Below are 19,562 nucleotides of genomic sequence, written 5' to 3' on the forward strand. Positions count from 1 at the left end.
CACACAACCATACACACATAGCCACACACACACAACCATACACACATAGCCACACACACACCCATACACACATAGCCACACACACAACCATACACACATAGCCACACACACAACCATACACACATAGCCACACACACAACCATACACACATGGCCGCACACACACAGACAGGTCGTCAGTACAACCTTTCTGGGGGGGAGTTTGAGGGTCTCTATTGGAATGTAACATTATAGTTACATGGGGGAACTAATATGAGAAGAGCACACACACACAGACACACACACACATACACACACACACACACACACACACACACACACACACACACACACACACACACACACACACACACACACACACACACACACACACACACACACACACACACACACACACACACACACACACACACACACACACACACACACACACACACACACACACACACACACACACACACACACACACACACACACACACACACACACACACACACACACACAACACACACACACACACACACACACACACACACACACCACACACACACACACACACACACACACACACACACCACACACACACACACACACACACACACACACAGGTTATCCTCAGTCAGTTGGTCAGCGCTGCCATTCAGTACTTCTACCTGCCCTGGGGAGAATGATGCATGTCAGTCGTTGTGAATGATGTGTGTGTCTGTCGTTGTGAATGGTGTGTGTGTCTGTCGTTGTGAATGGTGTGTGTCTGTCGTTGTGAATGATGTGTGTGTCTGTCGTTGTGAATGGTGTGTGTGTCTGTCGTTGTGAGTGATGTGTGTCAGTTGTTGTGAGTTGTGTGTGTCAGTCATCGTATCCTCCAGTGGGTTTAGGAAGAGCATTATGAAAGATAATGGGTGGTGGTGGAGTGGTTATCAGCAGGGTATTGATCAAACATGTTGAGGAACAACAAGGATAATATTCAAACTTAGATTCTAAAGTTGAATATGGGCTAAGTACAATTTGATTGATTTGATTTATAAGGTGTTGCTATTTAGGCAATGCTATTTAGGCAATGCCTTGTAAACAAAATGCTTCTTTGTCAACTTCAATAGATCCTACTACTAGTAATAACACAATGTTAGAATGGCAGGTGTATTTTTCAACCAGAGCAAAAGACAAACCAATTCCAGAGGGACAATATAAATCAGTATAATGTGCTTTTATTTTCTCACACTGTAAAATCAGTGTACTGGATAAAATGTGCTGCGTAAACAGCCTGGTCTCATAGACTCAACGTAACATATTAAATGTAAATCTGGGACACTCAAATTAGTATGATGTGTAATGTTTGGCATGATTAAGATAAGACAGATGGCTACTTAGGGCAAAAATGAAAGTAGGGTGGTTGGTCGGGAGTTTACCACGAACGTCTAACTACCCAAAGGTTGTCAGTTCAAATCTCATCACAGACAATTTTAGCTAATTAGCAACTTTTCAACTACTTACTACTTTTGAGCTACTTTGCATGTTAGCAAACCCTTCCCCTAAACTTAACCCTTTAACCTAACCCTAATCTTAACCCTAACCCCTAACCCCAGCTAACATTAGCCAGGTAGCTAACGTTCACCTCCTAGCCACCTAGCTAGAATTCGTAACATATAGTATGTTTGGCAAATTCGTAGCATATTGATTGTACATTTAGCAAATTCGTAACATATAGTATGTTTGGCAAATTCGTAGCATATTGATTGTACATTTTGCAAATTCGTAACATATAATACGAATTGTAATTCGTAACATATAATACGAAATTGTTGATGGACATCACAAATTAATACAAACCATACGAAACGTAAAATACCATACTAAATTAAGTGTCCTAGATTTACATACAGAATAATAGGAAATGCTCTGAGACCAGCTTGGCGAAAATGGCATTTTTCCAAGACTTTCTATTGAGAAGGAAAACTGCCTCCCCATGCAAGCCTTGTGTCTTCATATAACCCTTGAATAGGACGGATAGGCTACAGTATATTTTCCCTCTACATCAGCCCCAGTCTCATCAGATCCCTGCCACTCGAATGTACAGCAGTTACACCGCTGCCCGCCGTGATCGATCCTTCCTCACATCTCCAAGCTGCAACCCGTTCTGAGTCACCAACCACCTGCCCCCGGGAACCGCGCTTCGGGGGGTCTGGTGGGTTGGCAGCGGGCACGGCACGTCTGGCTCGGGACGTACAGAGGGGCCCGGGGGGGAGAGATAATACAAGTGAGGGAGATGGTGGATGCCTACGGTACGCGTGACGTAGCAAATTGCAGCAATTGCCTCTACTGTTTAACATGTGAAGAGAGAGAGAGAGAGAGAGAGAGCCCAGCCTCACGCGCTGGCGGGATACTGCAGAACCGGGGAAGGGAGGGAGGGAATGAGGGAGGGGAATCGAATCAGAAGAAGAAATAAACGACTGAGGGAGAGTTGAGGAACGGAGGGGCCGAAGGTGGATGCACGAGAGGTAGCGAAAGACTGCGGAGCCGAGAGAGGACGAGAGAGGTAGCGGAAAACTGCTGAGGTTTAGAGAAGAGTAAAGACAAGAAGCATCAAAAGTCCCATAGCCGGTACCCCACCAGATTCAGGGATGTAGCCGAAGAGGGGAGAGCTCAGCCTTTCCGAGCTCATCACTATGAAGAAACATTCGGCCAGGGTTGCCCCGCTGTCCGCTTGCAACAGCCCGGTGCTCACCTTAACGAAAGTCAAAGGTAGGGAGAACTCCGTTCTGTGACTTGACCTCGGTCTTGTTTAAAGCCTGATTTGGTATTCGTCTACCTCATATGTGTAGCCTATTTCACATTCACCCTTGAAACCTACATGTTGTAGTGTCCAAGGTTAGGCTTGTAAATCAACCAGAAGATAGGTATAGCCTATACGTTTGGTGTTGTGTGACTGTGGCAGAGAAACTTGGGTCAGTCAGGGGTGATGAATGGTGTTGGTGAAAGAGTTATCCGCTTTGAGGCACCGATGAACTTTTATAAATGTACCGTTGCGTGCCAAAACGCTTCTGATTACCAACGGAATGAACCCCCTTCACGGCAATTAGGGATGCGTTCGGGAAGACTTTATCTTAATAGACCATCAACGCTTCTAATTACACATTTACTACCCTGGAAAAATGTCTAGATCATGATGGGAGATAATGTTGTTACAGTCATTTGTTCGAACAATCTCTTCTTTCGCTGTATTGTTTAAAAGCCAGACTGTATTTCGTTCTGCAACTTTCAAAAATGTAGTTAAGAATTCATTTCTCCCCAACATCATCTGCATAATCGTCACTAATTATAATAACACCCCCAAAAATTATTTGGCGAACCTGTAAAATGCAAATCAGACAACAGATGTATGGCCAAAAAGTAGTTTTGTCCTGCAAAATGCATCGGGCCATTGAAGTGTTGTGCTGCTTGTCCATCATGAGTAAGTGCATGGGGGAGCATGAAGCTGTTATTGTAGCAGAACAGGGCAGGGACCGACACCCCGCCACACACACACACACACACACACACACACACACACACACACACACACACACACACACACACACACACACACACACAATATCTTTAAATTGACAGGCCCAATGGGATGAAAATGGTTGTCTGGCTATCCAAACTCCTTGCTCCGGCCCAGTGACTCTGGATCTGAGTCCCTCCCCAACGATTTCTAGAACACAAACACATTCTAACCATTCTGACTGGTCCCTGAAACGAACACACCGAGACCACACGTGGCTTAAGCGGCATTTTGAAAATGTGTAATTGGCTTTGATACTCACCACAAACAACTTCAAAGATGTAAAACTTTATGAACCCTACCAGTAAACAGGTAGTAAACCTTTATAACCCTACCAGTAAACAGGTAGTAAACCTTTATAACCCTACCAGTAAACAGGTAGTAAACCTTTATAACCCTACCAGTAAACAGGTAGTAAACCTTTATGAACCCTACCAGTAAACAGGTAGTAAACCTTTATGAACCTTACCAGTAAACTGGTAGTAAACCTTTATGAACCTTACCAGTAAACAGGTAGTAAACCTTTATGAACCCTACCAGTAAACAGGTAGTAAACCTTTATGAACCCTACCAGTAAACAGGTAGTAAACCTTTATAACCCTACCAGTAAACAGGTAGTAAACCTTTATGAACCCTACCAGTAAACAGGTAGTAAACCTTTATGAACCTTACCAGTAAACAGGTAGTAAACCTTTATGAACCCTACCAGTAAACAGGTAGTAAACCTTTATGAACCTTACCAGTAAACAGGTAGTACACCTTTATAACCCTACCAGTAAACAGGTAGTAAACATTTATAACCCTACCAGTAAACAGGTAGTAAACCTTTATAACCTTACCAGTAAACAGGTAGTAAACCTTTATAACCCTACCAGTAAACAGGTAGTAAACCTTTATGAACCTTACCAGTAAACAGGTAGTAAACCTTTATAACCTTACCAGTAAACAGGTAGTAAACCTTTATGAACCCTACCAGTAAACAGGTAGTAAACCTTTATGAACCCTACCAGTAAACAGGTAGTAAACCTTTATGAACCCTACCAGTAAACAGCTAGTAAACCTTTATAACCCTACCAGTAAACAGGTAGTAAACCTTTATGAACCCTACCAGTAAACAGGTAGTAAACCTTTATGAACCCTACCAGTAAACAGGTAGTAAACCTTTATGAACCTTACCAGTAAACAGGTAGTAAACCTTTATGAACCCTACCAGTAAACAGGTAGTAAACCTTTATAACCCTACCAGTAAACAGGTAGTAAACCTTTATAACCCTACCAGTAAACAGGTAGTAAACCTGTAGTATAATGGCTAAGGTTAGGATCTTAGATCAGTGTGGGGGCAACTAGTCCCCAGAGTTTCAACCAGAGGCGTTTCAACCAGAGGCTTACTTTACATTATTCACTCTGTTAAATACCTATTCCTTTTATGTCAGTCCAATGCTTCTGTTGCCTCCTCCTTGGTTAAGTTGCTGTGTGTGTCCTTCCTTCTAGGGTTACCAGTGACCCACAGAACATTCTAGTGTGTCTCAGAGTTCCACTATGATCACAGAACATTCTAGTGTGTCTCAGAGTTCCACTATGATCACAGAACATTCTAGTGTGTCTCAGAGTTCCACTATGATCACAGAACATTCTAGTGTGTCTCAGAGTTCCACTATGATCACAGAACATTCTAGTGTGTCTCAGAGTTCCACTATGATCACAGAACATTCTAGTGTGTCTCAGAGTTCCACTATGATCACAGAACATTCTAGTGTGTCTCAGAGTTCCACTATGATCACAGAACATTCTAGTGTGTCTCAGAGTTCCACTATGATCACAGAACATTCTAGTGTGTCTCAGAGTTCCACTATGATTACAGAACATTCTAGCGTGTCTCAGAGTTCCACTATGATTACAGAACATTCTAGTGTGTCTCAGAGTTCCACTATGATTACAGAACATTCTAGTGTGTCTCAGAGTTCCACTATGATTACAGAACATTCTAGTGTGTCTCAGAGTTCCACTATGATCACAGAACATTCTAGTGTGTCTCAGAGTTCCACTATGATCACAGAACATTCTAGCGTGTCTCAGAGTTCCACTATGATTACAGAACATTCTAGTGTGTGTCCTACAGTTTATAAGAATAATGATAATGTATTATTATTAACTTCTATAGCGCTTTTCATAATAGAAATCTCCAAGCACTTCATAAGCAGAACACAAACAATCTATTTTGACAGGTCAACCAATAGAAGTCTTTGAATGCTGCATCCTCTGCAGACGGAGAGGGTCAGTTCATGTCCTGAGCGGAGGGAGCTGGGAAGCAGCCTCTTACAGCCACTGGACTCCTCCTCCTTCATTCTGTGTATCACCACTTGGGTGACGTCTCAGCAGCTCACAACACAAAGTTCAGAAGAGTATCCAGTGGTCTTCTCTACGAGCCGTCTGTCTCACCACTGTTGTAGTGCTCTGTCTCCCATTCCTCTCACGCTTCAGACCACTCCTCACATGATGTTTTCAAAAGATCAGGACCTGGCAGCCAGGTGAAACAAAAAAGATGCTACTGTGCCCAGATGCATTTTTTCAAACAAAAACATTAGACAGCTAGTTAGCTAGCTAGTTAGCCAAGCCAAAAATAAAACCTTGACTCAGCATACTAGTAGAAGAGGAAGCTTCACCACTAGAAGAATACAGCAGTACACAGAGGAAACTAGCATTTCCTGTTGAGATCGGAAAGGAAGAGGACAGACTAATTACTGTTTTACATTCACAGCTGGATGGTGTGTGTGTGTATGTGTGTGTGTGTGTGTGTGTGTGTGTCCTATAGCTGTGTTTATATTGTTGAATCACTCACAGCGGTCTTTGTTGTCCCTGTGCGCTCCAGCAGTGTCTGAAAGGTGAGCGTGCAGGAAGGTTGTCTCTCTCAGTGCTGTGTTAGGGGGATACCCTTCCTCTCCTGCTGTTGTGTATGGAGAGACTGACACACACACAAACACACACACACACACCCACACACACACACACACACACACACACACACACACACACACACACACACACACACACACACACACACACACACACACACACACACACACACACACACACACTGACCCTTCCCTGTCCACCTTAGAAATACCAAACCTTCCCTGTCCACCCTAGAGAACCTGAACCTTCCCTTTCCACCCTAGAGGAACTGAACCTTCCCTGTCCACCCTAGACTGAACCAAACCTTGAACCTTCCCTGTCCACCCTAGAGGAACTGAACCTTCCCTGTCCACCCTAGAGGAACTGAACCTTCCCTGTCCACCCTAGAGGAACTGAACCTTCCCTCCACCCTAGACAAACTGAACCTTCCCTGTCCACCCTAGAGGAACTGAACCTTCCCTGTCCACCCTAGAGGAACTGAACCTTCCCTGTCCACCCTAGAACCTTCCCTGTCCACCCTAGACAAAAACTGAACTTTCCCTGTCCACCCTAGACAAACTGAACTGAACTTTCCCTGTCCACCCTAGACAAACTGAACCTTCCCTGTCCACCCTAGAGGAACTGAACCTTCCCTGTCCACCCTAGAGGAACTGAACCTTCCCTGTCCAGCCTAGAGGAACTGAACCTCCCTGTCCACCCTAGAGGACCTGAACCTTCCCTGTCCACCCTAGACAAACTGAACTTTCCCTGTCCACCCTAGACAAACTGAACCTTCCCTGTCCACCCTAGACAAACTGAACCTTCCCTGTCCACCCTAACAAACTGAACCTTCCCTATCCACCCTAACAAACTGAACCTTCCCTGTCCACCCTAGACAAACTGAACCTTCCCTGTCCACCCTAACAAACTGAACCTTCCCTGTTCACCCTAGACAAACTGAACCTTCCCTGTTCACCCTAGAGAAAGTGTTTTACAGTCCAAACTGACGTTATCTTTAGCTTTACAGAGGCACATGCAGTGAGAGAATGATCATTAACTTTTTAATCAGCTTTATGAAGGGGAGGTGATTGATTGTCCCAATGGAGGATTTGTTTAGTTAGTGGACGTTGAAGCACAGTCTCATACACATCAACACGGTTACTATGACACAGAGATAGATCCTTGTTCAGTGGTCTCACTGACTTTGAAGAATGACCTGTCAGCCTTGGAGATATGAGAGTCAGGGTTCAATCTCCAGTGAAATCATTTACTGTGTAGGTAGGAAAGAGGATGGAGAATTGTATTCCTATGTGCTTGATAGCCTAGCATATAACTTGTAAGTTTGGCCAGTTTATTTTGATGGATTGCCAGTTGCAGGAAAGAGAGTGTACAGGAGGAGCTAACAGGTGACTGTTGAAAGAGAAGGAGAGAAGATTAGAGGAGAGGAGAAGAGAGGGGGGACTGGAGAGGCAGAGGGGGAGGAGAGAGGTAGGGAAAGAGGAGGGGAAGTATCACAGAGTGTGGAGAGAAGATGAAAGGACAGACATTGAGGGTGATGGAGGAGAGGAGAGTACTGGACAAGACAGGAGAGAGTGATGGAAGAGAAGAGAGTACTGGACAAGACAGGAGAGAGTGATGGAAGAGAGGAGAGTACTGGACAAGACAGGAGAGAGTGATGGAAGAGAAGAGAGTACTGGACAAGACAGGAGAGAGTGATGGAGGAGAGTGATGGAGGAGAGAGTACTGGACAAGACAGGAGAGAGTGATGGAGGAGAGGAGAGTACTGGACAAGACAGGAGAGAGATGATGGAAGAGAGGAGAGTACTGGACAAGACAGGAGAGAGTGATGGAAGAGAAGAGAGTACTGGACAAGACAGGAGAGAGTGATGGAGGAGAGGAGAGTACTGGACAAGACAGGAGAGAGTGATGGAGGAGAGGAGAGTACTGGACAAGACAGGAGAGAGTGATGGAAGAGAAGAGAGTACTGGACAAGACAGGAGAGAGTGATGGAAGAGAAGAGAGTACTGGACAAGACAGGAGAGAGTGATGGAAGAGAAGAGAGTACTGGACAAGACAGGAGAGAGTGATGGAAGAGAGGAGAGTACTGGACAAGACAGGAGAGAGTGATGGAAGAGAGGAGAGTACTGGACAAGACAGGAGAGAGTGATGGAGGAGAGGAGAGTACTGGACAAGACAGGAGAGAGTGATGGAGGAGAGGAGAGTACTGGACAAGACAGGAGAGAGTGATGGAGGAGAGGAGAGTACTGGACAAGACAGGAGAGAGTGATGGAAGAGAAGAGAGTACTGGACAAGACAGGAGAGAGTGATGGAGGAGAGGAGAGTACTGGACAAGACAGGAGAGAGTGATGGAGGAGAGGAGAGTACTGGACAAGACAGGAGAGAGTGATGGAGGAGAGAGTACTGGACAAGACAGGAGAGAGTGATGGAAGAGAGGAGAGTACTGGACAAGACAGGAGAGAGTGATGGAGGAGAGGAGAGTACTGGACAAGACAGGAGAGAGTGATGGAGAGAGAGGAGAGTACTGGACAAGACAGGAGAGAGTGATGGAGGAGAGGAGAGTACTGGACAAGACAGGAGAGAGTGATGGAGGAGAGGAGAGTACTGGACAAGACAGGAGAGAGTGATGGAGGAGAGGAGAGTACTGGACAAGACAGGAGAGAGTGATGGAGGAGAGGAGAGTACTGGACAAGACAGGAGAGAGTGATGGAGGAGAGGAGAGTACTGGACAAGACAGGAGAGAGTGATGGAGGAGAGGAGAGTACTGGACAAGACAGGAGAGAGTGATGGAGGAGAGGAGAGTACTGGACAAGACAGGAGAGAGTGATGGAGGAGAGGAGAGTACTGGACAAGACAGGAGAGAGTGATGGAGGAGAGGAGAGTACTGGACAAGACAGGAGAGAGTGATGGAGGAGAGGAGAGTACTGGACAAGACAGGAGAGCGTGATGGAGGAGAGGAGAGTACTGGACAAGACAGGAGGGCGTGATGGAGGAGAGGAGAGTACTGGACAAGACAGGAGAGAGTGATGGAGGAGAGGAGAGTACTGGACAAGACAGGAGAGAGTGATGGAAGAGAAGAGAGTACTGGACAAGACAGGAGAGAGTGATGGAAGAGAGGAGAGTACTGGACAAGACAGGAGAGAGTGATGGCATATTTTATTTATATTATTATATATATTAGAGGATGAGAGGACAGGAGGGAGTGTGAAGAGGGAGGAGATGAGGTATTATAGAGTATGGAGAGAAGAGGAGAGGAGAGGGAGGAGAGAGTAGAGGACAGACAGAGGAAAGTAGGGGACAGACAGGAGTAGGACAGAGGAGAGGACAGACAGGAGCAGGACAGAGGAGAGGACAGACAGGAGCAGGACCGAGGAGAGGACAGCAGCAGAGATGTCCCTGTTTTGAACAGCCTGCTCCCTCTGTGATGTCAACATACAGTACACCCACTCTGCAGGTGGAGTGAATCACAGAGGCCACTGCGTATAAATACCATTGTGTGTGTGTGGGTGGGTGTGGGTGTAGGGGTGGGTGGGTGTGTTTGTGCTCACCACTTCTCAGACAGACACCCAGCCTGCTACAGAGAAGTGAGTCACCCTCTGCATTTTAACCACTATATAGGTCATTTAGCAGATATTTTATCCAAAACAACTTGTAGTCATGCATGCATATATTTTTCATATGGGTGGCCCCAGTCTTACCCAGACAGGGACTGTCTGAATCAACACCCCATATAGGATCTCTCTATCTCTTTCTCTCTCCTTCTCTCTCTCTCTGTCTCTCTCGCTGTCTCTCTCTCTCTCTCACTCTCTATAACTCGTTCTCTCTCTCTCTTTCTGTAACTCGTTCTCTCTCTCTCTCTCTATACCTCTCTTTTTCTATAACTCGTTCTCTCTCTCTCTCTCTCTCTCTCTCTCTCTCTCTAACTATACCTCTCTCTATATATACCTCTCTCTCTCTATACCTCTCTCTCTATACCTCTCTCTCTCTATACCTCTCTCTATACCTATCTCTCTCTATACCTCTCTCTTTCTATACCTCTCTCTTTCTATACCTCTCTCTTTCTATACCTCTCTCTCTCTATACCTCTCTCTCTATACCTCTCTCTCTATACCTCTCTCTCTCTATACCTCTCTCTCTCTATACCTCTCTTTCTATACCTCTCTCTCTCTCTATACCTCTCTCTTTCTATACCTCTCTCTTTCTATACCTCTCTCTCTCTATACCTCTCTCTCTATACCTCTCTCTCTATACCTCTCTCTCTCTCTATACCTCTCTCTCTCTATACCTCTCTTTCTATACCTCTCTCTCTCTCTATACCTCTCTCTTTCTATACCTCTCTCTTTCTATACCTCTCTCTTTCTATACATCTCTCTCTCTCTCCTGGTGACAAATCCCCTCTCTCAGCGCCAATCCACAGTCCTCTGTGGAATGATGAAAAAATGGATTTGTCTTGAAATATATTTAGTCTTCAAAGCACTTTAAAACACTCCTGCCTTCCAGGGGAGATGACATTTCATTGGCTACCACAGCTGGACTGGGACAGTTACCACACTGTGATTGACCATATCCCCAGTGGTCCAGTTACCTTGACCACAGGTTATACAGCGATCCATTGATAACAGATGTGTTTACATACAAACCTCAAACTCTAGTCCCTGGAGCTCACACTCCCCACCTAGACAAGCACGGAATATTATAAGTATCAAGTCTAGTGAAGAGGAATAATAACAGTAATGGCTGGTGGTTGTATGATCATTGTTTTTGCATGGATCGTACTTCAAAACTCACAATACACAGAGAATAAAGTTGACATTTTGAGAATAAAGTAAAAATTACATTTCAAGAATAATGTCAAAATGTTTCAAGAATAGAGTAAAAAACATTTGATATTTTCAGTAGGATACAGCAGGATATTTTTCCCAGCCATAATCACAAACAACAGCTGCGATCAGCACAGACCACGGTACACAGATGTACGGAATACATATTAGGAACTTCCCCATTTTCCCTTCTCAGACCTCACCACTCCCCTAGTCAAGTATCAACCCTGCACTACTCAAGTGTCACCCCTCCCCTTCAACCCTCCTCACCCTTGAATTGGTCACTTATCACCCCTGCTCTGGTCAAGCCTCACTTCTCCTTCTCACCCCTCACCCTCGCACTCATTTAATCACAATAATGAGCTTTTCAATTGGCCAAAATACATGCTAAGAACCAACAACAACAATGCATGTGGAAGTATAAGATAGCTGGCCATTATGTATGATCATCATCATAATGAACAAGGATTCAATTGATTACAATGACAATGTTGCTAGCTAATATGGATGTTGTTGGCACTTCACTGGCCACATGTAAACACAACCACTCCACTTCCTGGATCTTGCCTAACATATTGCAATCTTAGAATTCTGGTACAGCACCATAGCTTAATATAGCTAAATAACATGGGTTGGTTAATCAATTAAAGCAATCAAAGCCCATTTCAAACATATTTCCTACAATTAAGCAAATGAATTGTCTATAACTCATTGGTTCTGCTTTGTAACTAGACCTACCCCATCTAGTTTAGCTGCTAGCTGGCAGGTGAGGTTCTCTAGTTTGTGTAGGGAAACATATTTCCTACAGTTAAGCACATGAATTGTCTATAACTCATTGGTTCTGCTTTGTAACTAGACCTACCCCATCTAGTTTAGCTGCTAGCTGGCAGGTGAGGTTCTCTAGTTTGTGTAGGGAAACATATTTCCTACAGTTAAGCACATGAATTGTCTATAACTCATTGGTTCTGCTTTGTAACTAGACCTACCCCATCTAGTTTAGCTGCTAGCTGGCAGGTGAGGTTCTCTAGTTTGTGTAGGGAAACATATTCAGTTAAGCACATGAATTGTCTATAACTCATTGGTTCTGCTTTGTAACTAGACCTACCCCATCTAGTTTAGCTGCTAGCTGGCAGGTGAGGTTCTCTAGTTTGTGTAGGGAAACATATTTCCTACAGTTAAGCACATGAATTGTCTATAACTCATTGGTTCTGCTTTGTAACTAGACCTACCCCATCTAGTTTAGCTGCTAGCTGGCAGGTGAGGTTCTCTAGTTTGTGTAGGGAAACATATTTCCTACAGTTAAGCACATGAATTGTCTATAACTCATTGGTTCTGCTTTGTAACTAGACCTACCCCATCTAGTTTAGCTGCTAGCTGGCAGGTGAGGTTCTCTAGTTTGTGTAGGGAAACATATTTCCTACAGTTAAGCACATGAATTGTCTATAACTCATTGGTTCTGCTTTGTAACTAGACCTACCCCATCTAGTTTAGCTGCTAGCTGGCAGGTGAGGTTCTCTAGTTTGTGTAGGGAAACATATTTCCTACAGTTAAGCACATGAATTGTCTATAACTCATTGGTTCTGCTTTGTAACTAGACCTACCCCATCTAGTTTAGCTGCTAGCTGGCAGGTGAGGTTCTCTAGTTTGTGTAGGGAAACATATTTCCATACGCTGTTGTTGCTTGTATCTTCAAAATGAATTGAATCATCATGATGATACATGATAATTGCTGGCTGTCTCTTTGAAATGACATGTGTTCTGGCCAATAGACATGTTCATTGTGAAATGACATGTGTTCTGGCCAATAGACATGTTCATTGTGATATGACATGTGTTCTGGCCAATAGACATGTTCATTGTGATATGACATGTGTTCTGTCCAATAGACATGTTCATTGTGATATGACATGTGTTCTGGCCAATAGACATGTTCATTGTGATATGACATGTGTTCTGGCCAATAGACATGTTCATTGTGATATGACATGTGTTCTGGCCAATAGACATGTTCATTGTGATATGACATGTGTTCTGGCCAATAGACATGTTCATTGTGATATGACATGTGTTCTGGCCAATAGACATGTTCATTGTGATATGACATGTGTTCTGGCCAATAGACATGTTCATTGTGATATGACATGTGTTCTGGCCAATAGACATGTTCATTGTGATATGACATGTGTTCTGGCCAATAGACATGTTCATTGTGATATGACATGTGTTCTGGCCAATAGACATGTTCATTGTGATATGACATGTGTTCTGGCCAATAGACATGTTCATTGTGATATGACATGTGTTCTGGCCAATAGACATGTTCATTGTGATATGACATGTGTTCTGGCCAATAGATGTTCATGATTCATTGTGATATGACATGTGTTCTGGCCAATAGACATGTTCATTGTGATATGACATGTGTTCTGGCAATAGACATGTTCAATAGACATGTTCATTGTGATATGACATGTGTTCTGGCCAATAGACATGTTCATTGTGATATGACATGTGTTCTGGCCAATAGACATGTTCATTGTGATATGACATGTGTTCTGTTCTGGCCAATAGACATGTTCATTGTGATATGACATGTGTTCTGGCCAATAGACATGTTCATTGTGATATGACATGTGTTCTGGCCAATAGACATGTTCATTGTGATATGACATGTGTTCTGGCCAATAGACATGTTCATTGTGATATGACATGTGTTCTGGCCAATAGACATGTTCATTGTGATATGACATGTGTTCTGGCCAATAGACATGTTCATTGTGATATGACATGTGTTCTGGCCAATAGACATGTTCATTGTGATATGACATGTGTTCTGGCCAATAGACATGTTCATTGTGATATGACATGTGTTCTGGCCAATAGACATGTTCATTGTGATATGACATGTGTTCTGGCCAATAGACATGTTCATTGTGATATGACATGTGTTCTGGCCAATAGACATGTTCATTGTGATATGACATGTGTTCTGGCCAATAGACATGTTCATTGTGATATGACATGTGTTCTGGCCAATAGACATGTTCATTGTGATATGACATGTGTTCTCAATGGCCATTGTGATATGACATGTTCTCATTGTGATATGACATGTGTTCTGGCCAATAGACATGTTCATTGTGATATGACATGTGTTCTGGCCAATAGACATGTTCATTGTGATATGACATGTGTTCTGGCCAATAGACATGTTCATTGTGATATGACATGTGTTCTGGCCAATAGACATGTTCATTGTGATATGACATGTGTTCTGGCCAATAGACATGTTCATTGTGATATGACATGTGTTCTGGCCAATAGACATGTTCATTGTGATATGACATGTGTTCTGGCCAATAGACATGTTCATTGTGATATGACATGTGTTCTGGCCAATAGACATGTTCATTGTGATATGACATGTGTTCTGGCCAATAGACATGTTCATTGTGATATGACATGTGTTCTGGCCAATAGACATGTTCATTGTGATATGACATGTGTTCTGGCCAATAGACATGTTCATTGTGATATGACATGTGTTCTGGCCAATAGACATGTTCATTGTGATATGACATGTGTTCTGGCCAATAGACATGTTCATTGTGATATGACATGTGTTCTGGCCAATAGACATGTTCATTGTGATATGACATGTGTTCTGGCCAATAGACATGTTCATTGTGATATGACATGTGTTCTGGCCAATAGACATGTTCATTTGTGATATGACATGTGTTCTGGCCAATAGACATGTTCATTGTGATATGACATGTGTTCTGGCCAATAGACATGTTCATTGTGATATGACATGTGTTCTGGCCAATAGACATGTTCATTGTGATATGACATGTGTTCTGGCCAATAGACATGTTCATTGTGATATGACATGTGTTCTGGCCAATAGACATGTTCATTGTGATATGACATGTGTTCTGGCCAATAGACATGTTCATTGTGATATGACATGTGTTCTGGCCAATAGACATGTTCATTGTGATATGACATGTGTTCTGGCCAATAGACATGTTCATTGTGATATGACATGTGTTCTGGCCAATAGACATGTTCATTGTGATATGACATGTGTTCTGGCCAATAGACATGTTCATTGTTCTGTTCTGGCCAATAGACATGTTCATTGTGATATGACATGTGTTCTGGCCAATAGACATGTTCATTGTGATATGACATGTGTTCTGGTTCCAATAGACATGTTCATTGTGATATGACATGTGTTCTGGCCAATAGACATGTTCATTGTGATATGACATGTGTTCTGGCCAATAGACATGTTCATTGTGATATGACATGTTCATGACATGTTCTGGCCAATAGACATGATTCATTGTGATATGACATGTGTTCTGGCCAATAGACATGCTCATTGTGATATGACATGTGTTCTGGCCAATAGACATGTTCATTGTGATATGACATGTGTTCTGGCCAATAGACATGTTCATTGTGATATGACATGTGTTCTGGCCAATAGACATGTTCATTGTGATATGACATGTGTTCTGGCCAATAGACATGTTCATTGTGATATGACATGTGTTCTGGCCAATAGACATGTTCATTGTGATGTGACATGTGTTCTGGCCAATAGACATGTTCATTGTGATGTGACATGTGTTCTGGCCAATAGACATGTTCATTGTGATATGACATGTGTTCTGGCCAATAGACATGTTCATTGTGATATGACATGTGTTCTGGCCAATAGACATGCTCATTGTGATATGACATGTGTTCTGGCCAATAGACATGTTCATTGTGATATGACATGTGTTCTGGCCAATAGACATGTTCATTGTGATATGACATGTGTTCTGGCCAATAGACATGTTCATTGTGATATGACATGACATGTTCTGGACATGTGTTCCAATAGACATGTTCATTGTGATATGACATGTGTTCTGGCCAATAGACATGTTCATTGTGATATGACATGTGTTCTGGCCAATAGACATGTTCATTGTGATATGACATGTGTTCTGGCCAATAGACATGCTCATTGTGATATGACATGTGTTCTGGCCCAATAGACATGTTCATTGTGATATGACATGTGTTTTGGCCAATAGACATGTTCATTGTGATATGACATGTGTTCTGGCCAATAGACATGTTCATTGTGATGTGACATGTGTTCTGGCCAATAGACATGTTCATTGTGATATGACATGTGTTCTGGCCCAATAGACATGCTCATTGTGATTTTAAATATATAAAGTATGTGGTGTCCTGCAGGGGGTGAGAATTGACTGATGCGTGGATGAGAGAGGTGAGGCAGAGGGGTGGTAACTGACCAATGCAGGATGAGAGTTGAGAATGAGGGGTGACACTAGTGCAGGATGATACTTCACTAAGTGAGCGGTGAGGTCTGAGGAGGAGGAATGAGGAAGTTTCTAATATTATTTAACTAGGCAAGTCAGTTAATTAATAACAAATTCTTATTTACAATGACGGCCTACCGGGGAGCAGTTATTCTTAATATAATGCCTTGCTCAGGGGCAGAACCACAGATGTTTACCTTGTCAGCTCAGGGATTCGATCCAGCAACCTTACTGGCCCAACCCTCTAACTACTAGGCTACCTGCTGGTTACTGGACTAATGCTCTAACCACTAGGCGACCTGCTGGTTACAGGACCAACGCTCTAACCACTAGGCTACCTGCTGGTTACTGGTCCAACGCTCTAACCACTAGGCTACCTGCTGGTTACTGGCCCAACGCTCTAACCACTAGGCTACCTGCTGGTTACTGGCCCAACACTCTAACCACTAGGCTACCTGCTGGTTACTGGCCCAACGCTCTAACCACTAGGCTACCTGCTGGTTACTGGCCCAACACTCTAACCACTAGGCTACCTGCTGGTTACTGGTCCAATGCTCTAACCACTAGGCTACCTGCTGGTTACTGGCCCAACGCTCTAACCACTAGGCTACCTTCTGGTTACTGGTCCAACGCTCTAACCACTAGGCTACCTGCTGATTACTGGCCCAACGCTCTAACCACTAGGCTACCTGCTGGTTACTGGCCCAACGCTCTAACCACTAGGCTACCTGCTGGTCACTGGCCCAACGCTCTAACCACTAGGCTACTTGCTGGTTACTGACACAATGCTCTAACCACTAGGCTACCTGCTGGTTACTGGCCCAACGCTCTAACCACTAGGCTACCTGCTGGTTACTGGCCCAACGCTCTAACCACTAGGCTACCTGCTGGTTACTGGTCCAATGCTCTAACCACTAGGCTACCTGCTGGTTACTGGCCCAACGCTCTAACCACTAGGCTACCTGCTGGTTACTGGCCCAACGCTCTAACCACTAGGCTACCTGCTGGTCACTGGCCCAACGCTCTAAACACTAGGCTACTTGCTGGTTACTGACACAATGCTCTAACCACTAGGCTACCTGCTGGTTACTGGCCCAACGCTCTAACATCTAGGCTACCTGCTGGTTACAGGCCCAACGCTCTAACCACTAGGCTACCTGCTGGTTACTGGCCCAACGCTCTAACCAGTAGGCTACCTGCTGGTTACTGGCCCAACACTCTAACCACTAGGCTACCTGCTGGTTACTGGTCCAACGCTCTAACCACTAGGCTACCTGCTGGTTACTGGCCCAACGCTCTAACCACTAGGCTACCTGCTGGTTACTGGCCCAACGCTCTAACCACTAGGCTACCTGCTGGTTACTGGCCCAACGCTCTAACCACTAGGCTACCTGCTGGTTACTGGCCCAACGCTCTAACCACTAGGCTACCTGCCGCCAATAGCCCATGTGGTTCCTCCTTCTGAAAAGACCCAATCTGCGGCACAATCTCTTCACGGTCCTAATGCTTATAATAATTCATTAAAGAGTCAAGATTTCCTTCTTACTAAGGCATATTCTAAAGTGTAGTTTCACCAGGACATCTAACTCAGGCATTTCAGCTGTGGTGCTCAGCAACAGGCAGGTTGACCTTTATTGTCATGAATCTTGTCCTGGAGGCAGAACTGAATCATTTCCCCTAGAAAGGCCAGCTGCAAAGTCAAAATTAGCTTTTGATTTTTGGTCTTAATTTAAGGTTAAGGTTACGATTAGGCTTAGGCTTAAAATCGGATTTTATGACTCCCTGATAAAATATAAGTTAAATAAATTCAAACAAAATGACTTTTGGCTGTGCCAGCTGCCTCCAGAACAAAACTGTAACCTACCTGCAACAGGGAGCCAGGGAAGCATGCAATTTACCAAATCCCCTACTTTAATCTTCAAATATAACTGCAACTTTATTCTCACAAAGAAATGTCAATTTTATTCTCTAAATTTAATTTATATTTTATTATTCAGGTAAATGCCACTTTTTCATAAACAAAAGTAGATTTTTATATCACTTATTTTCTTTCTTCGCTTCTGCCTAATACTCCTCCGTAACAAAGATGCTCTTTGTAAAAAAAAAGACTTTTTGTAAAAAAAAAAAAAAAATTATAAACAGCTGAGACCAGAAGCCACGGTCTCCAATTATAAGTACTACTCCACAGAGGCAGAAAAGTGTTTGCAGAAGTTTATGTTGTTCATTATGTGTTGTATCCTATTTCATTGGTAAACAACATTGACCTGGCAGCTTAGTCCCTCTGCGTCTTGGCAACACTTTGACAAATCTACTTATCCCTATGAATTCCCCTATAATTTATGGTGTAGGCCACCAATTTCATTTTCCCATTACTTAAGGCCCATACTGTAATGAAAGTCACCTGCTAATAAACAGACAGCACCTTGCTAAGATGGACTATAAAACTAATCTGTTTTAGCATTAAGATGCTACGGTAGTCTGTAACTCTGTTTTAGCATTAAGATGCTACGGTAGTCTGTAACTCTGTTTTAGCATTAAGATGCTACGGTAGTCTGTAACTCTGTTTTAGCATTAAGATGCTACGGTAGTCTGTAACTCTGTTTTAGCATTAAGATGCTACGGTAGTCTGTAACTGACCTGAGTCTGTTGAAATGTGTGTTGAAGTCTGTTTTAGCATTAAGATGCTACGGTAGTCTGTAACTCTGTTTTAGCATTAAGATGCTACGGTAGTCTGTAACTCTGTTTTAGCATTAAGATGCTACGGTAGTCTGTAACTGACCTGAGTCTGTTGAAATGTGTGTTGAAGTCTGTTTTAGCATTAAGATGCTACGGTAGTCTGTAACTCTGTTTTAGCATTAAGATGCTACGGTAGTCTGTAACTGACCTGAGTCTGTTGAAATGTGTGTTGAAGTCTTAGATCCGAGGTTTTGTGAGGCTGATA

At 43.4% G+C, this 19,562-nt stretch overlaps 1 protein-coding gene across 8 annotated transcripts in view; it reads left to right on the forward strand.

Moving 5' to 3' along the window:
- The first annotated feature begins 2,378 nt into the window (after positions 1 to 2,378).
- slc35f3b (solute carrier family 35 member F3b) overlaps positions 2,379 to 19,562 on the forward strand; it is a 90,153-nt gene continuing 72,969 nt past the window's right edge. For 6 of the 8 annotated variants that reach the window (XM_042317804.1, XM_042317807.1, XM_042317806.1 and 3 more), the window contains exon 1: positions 2,384 to 2,738. In XM_042317804.1, the coding sequence (XP_042173738.1) occupies positions 2,663 to 2,738 (76 nt within the window). In that variant the 5' untranslated portion in view covers positions 2,384 to 2,662. Of the gene's footprint in view, positions 2,739 to 19,562 lie in introns of all 8 variants that reach the window. The other 2 variants (XM_042317810.1, XM_042317811.1) reach the window with 2 other exon arrangements.

The sequence above is a fragment of the Oncorhynchus tshawytscha genome, unplaced genomic scaffold, assembly GCF_018296145.1.
Source record: "Oncorhynchus tshawytscha isolate Ot180627B unplaced genomic scaffold, Otsh_v2.0 Un_scaffold_9311_pilon_pilon, whole genome shotgun sequence".
In the NCBI taxonomy this organism is placed as follows: domain Eukaryota; kingdom Metazoa; phylum Chordata; class Actinopteri; order Salmoniformes; family Salmonidae; genus Oncorhynchus; species Oncorhynchus tshawytscha.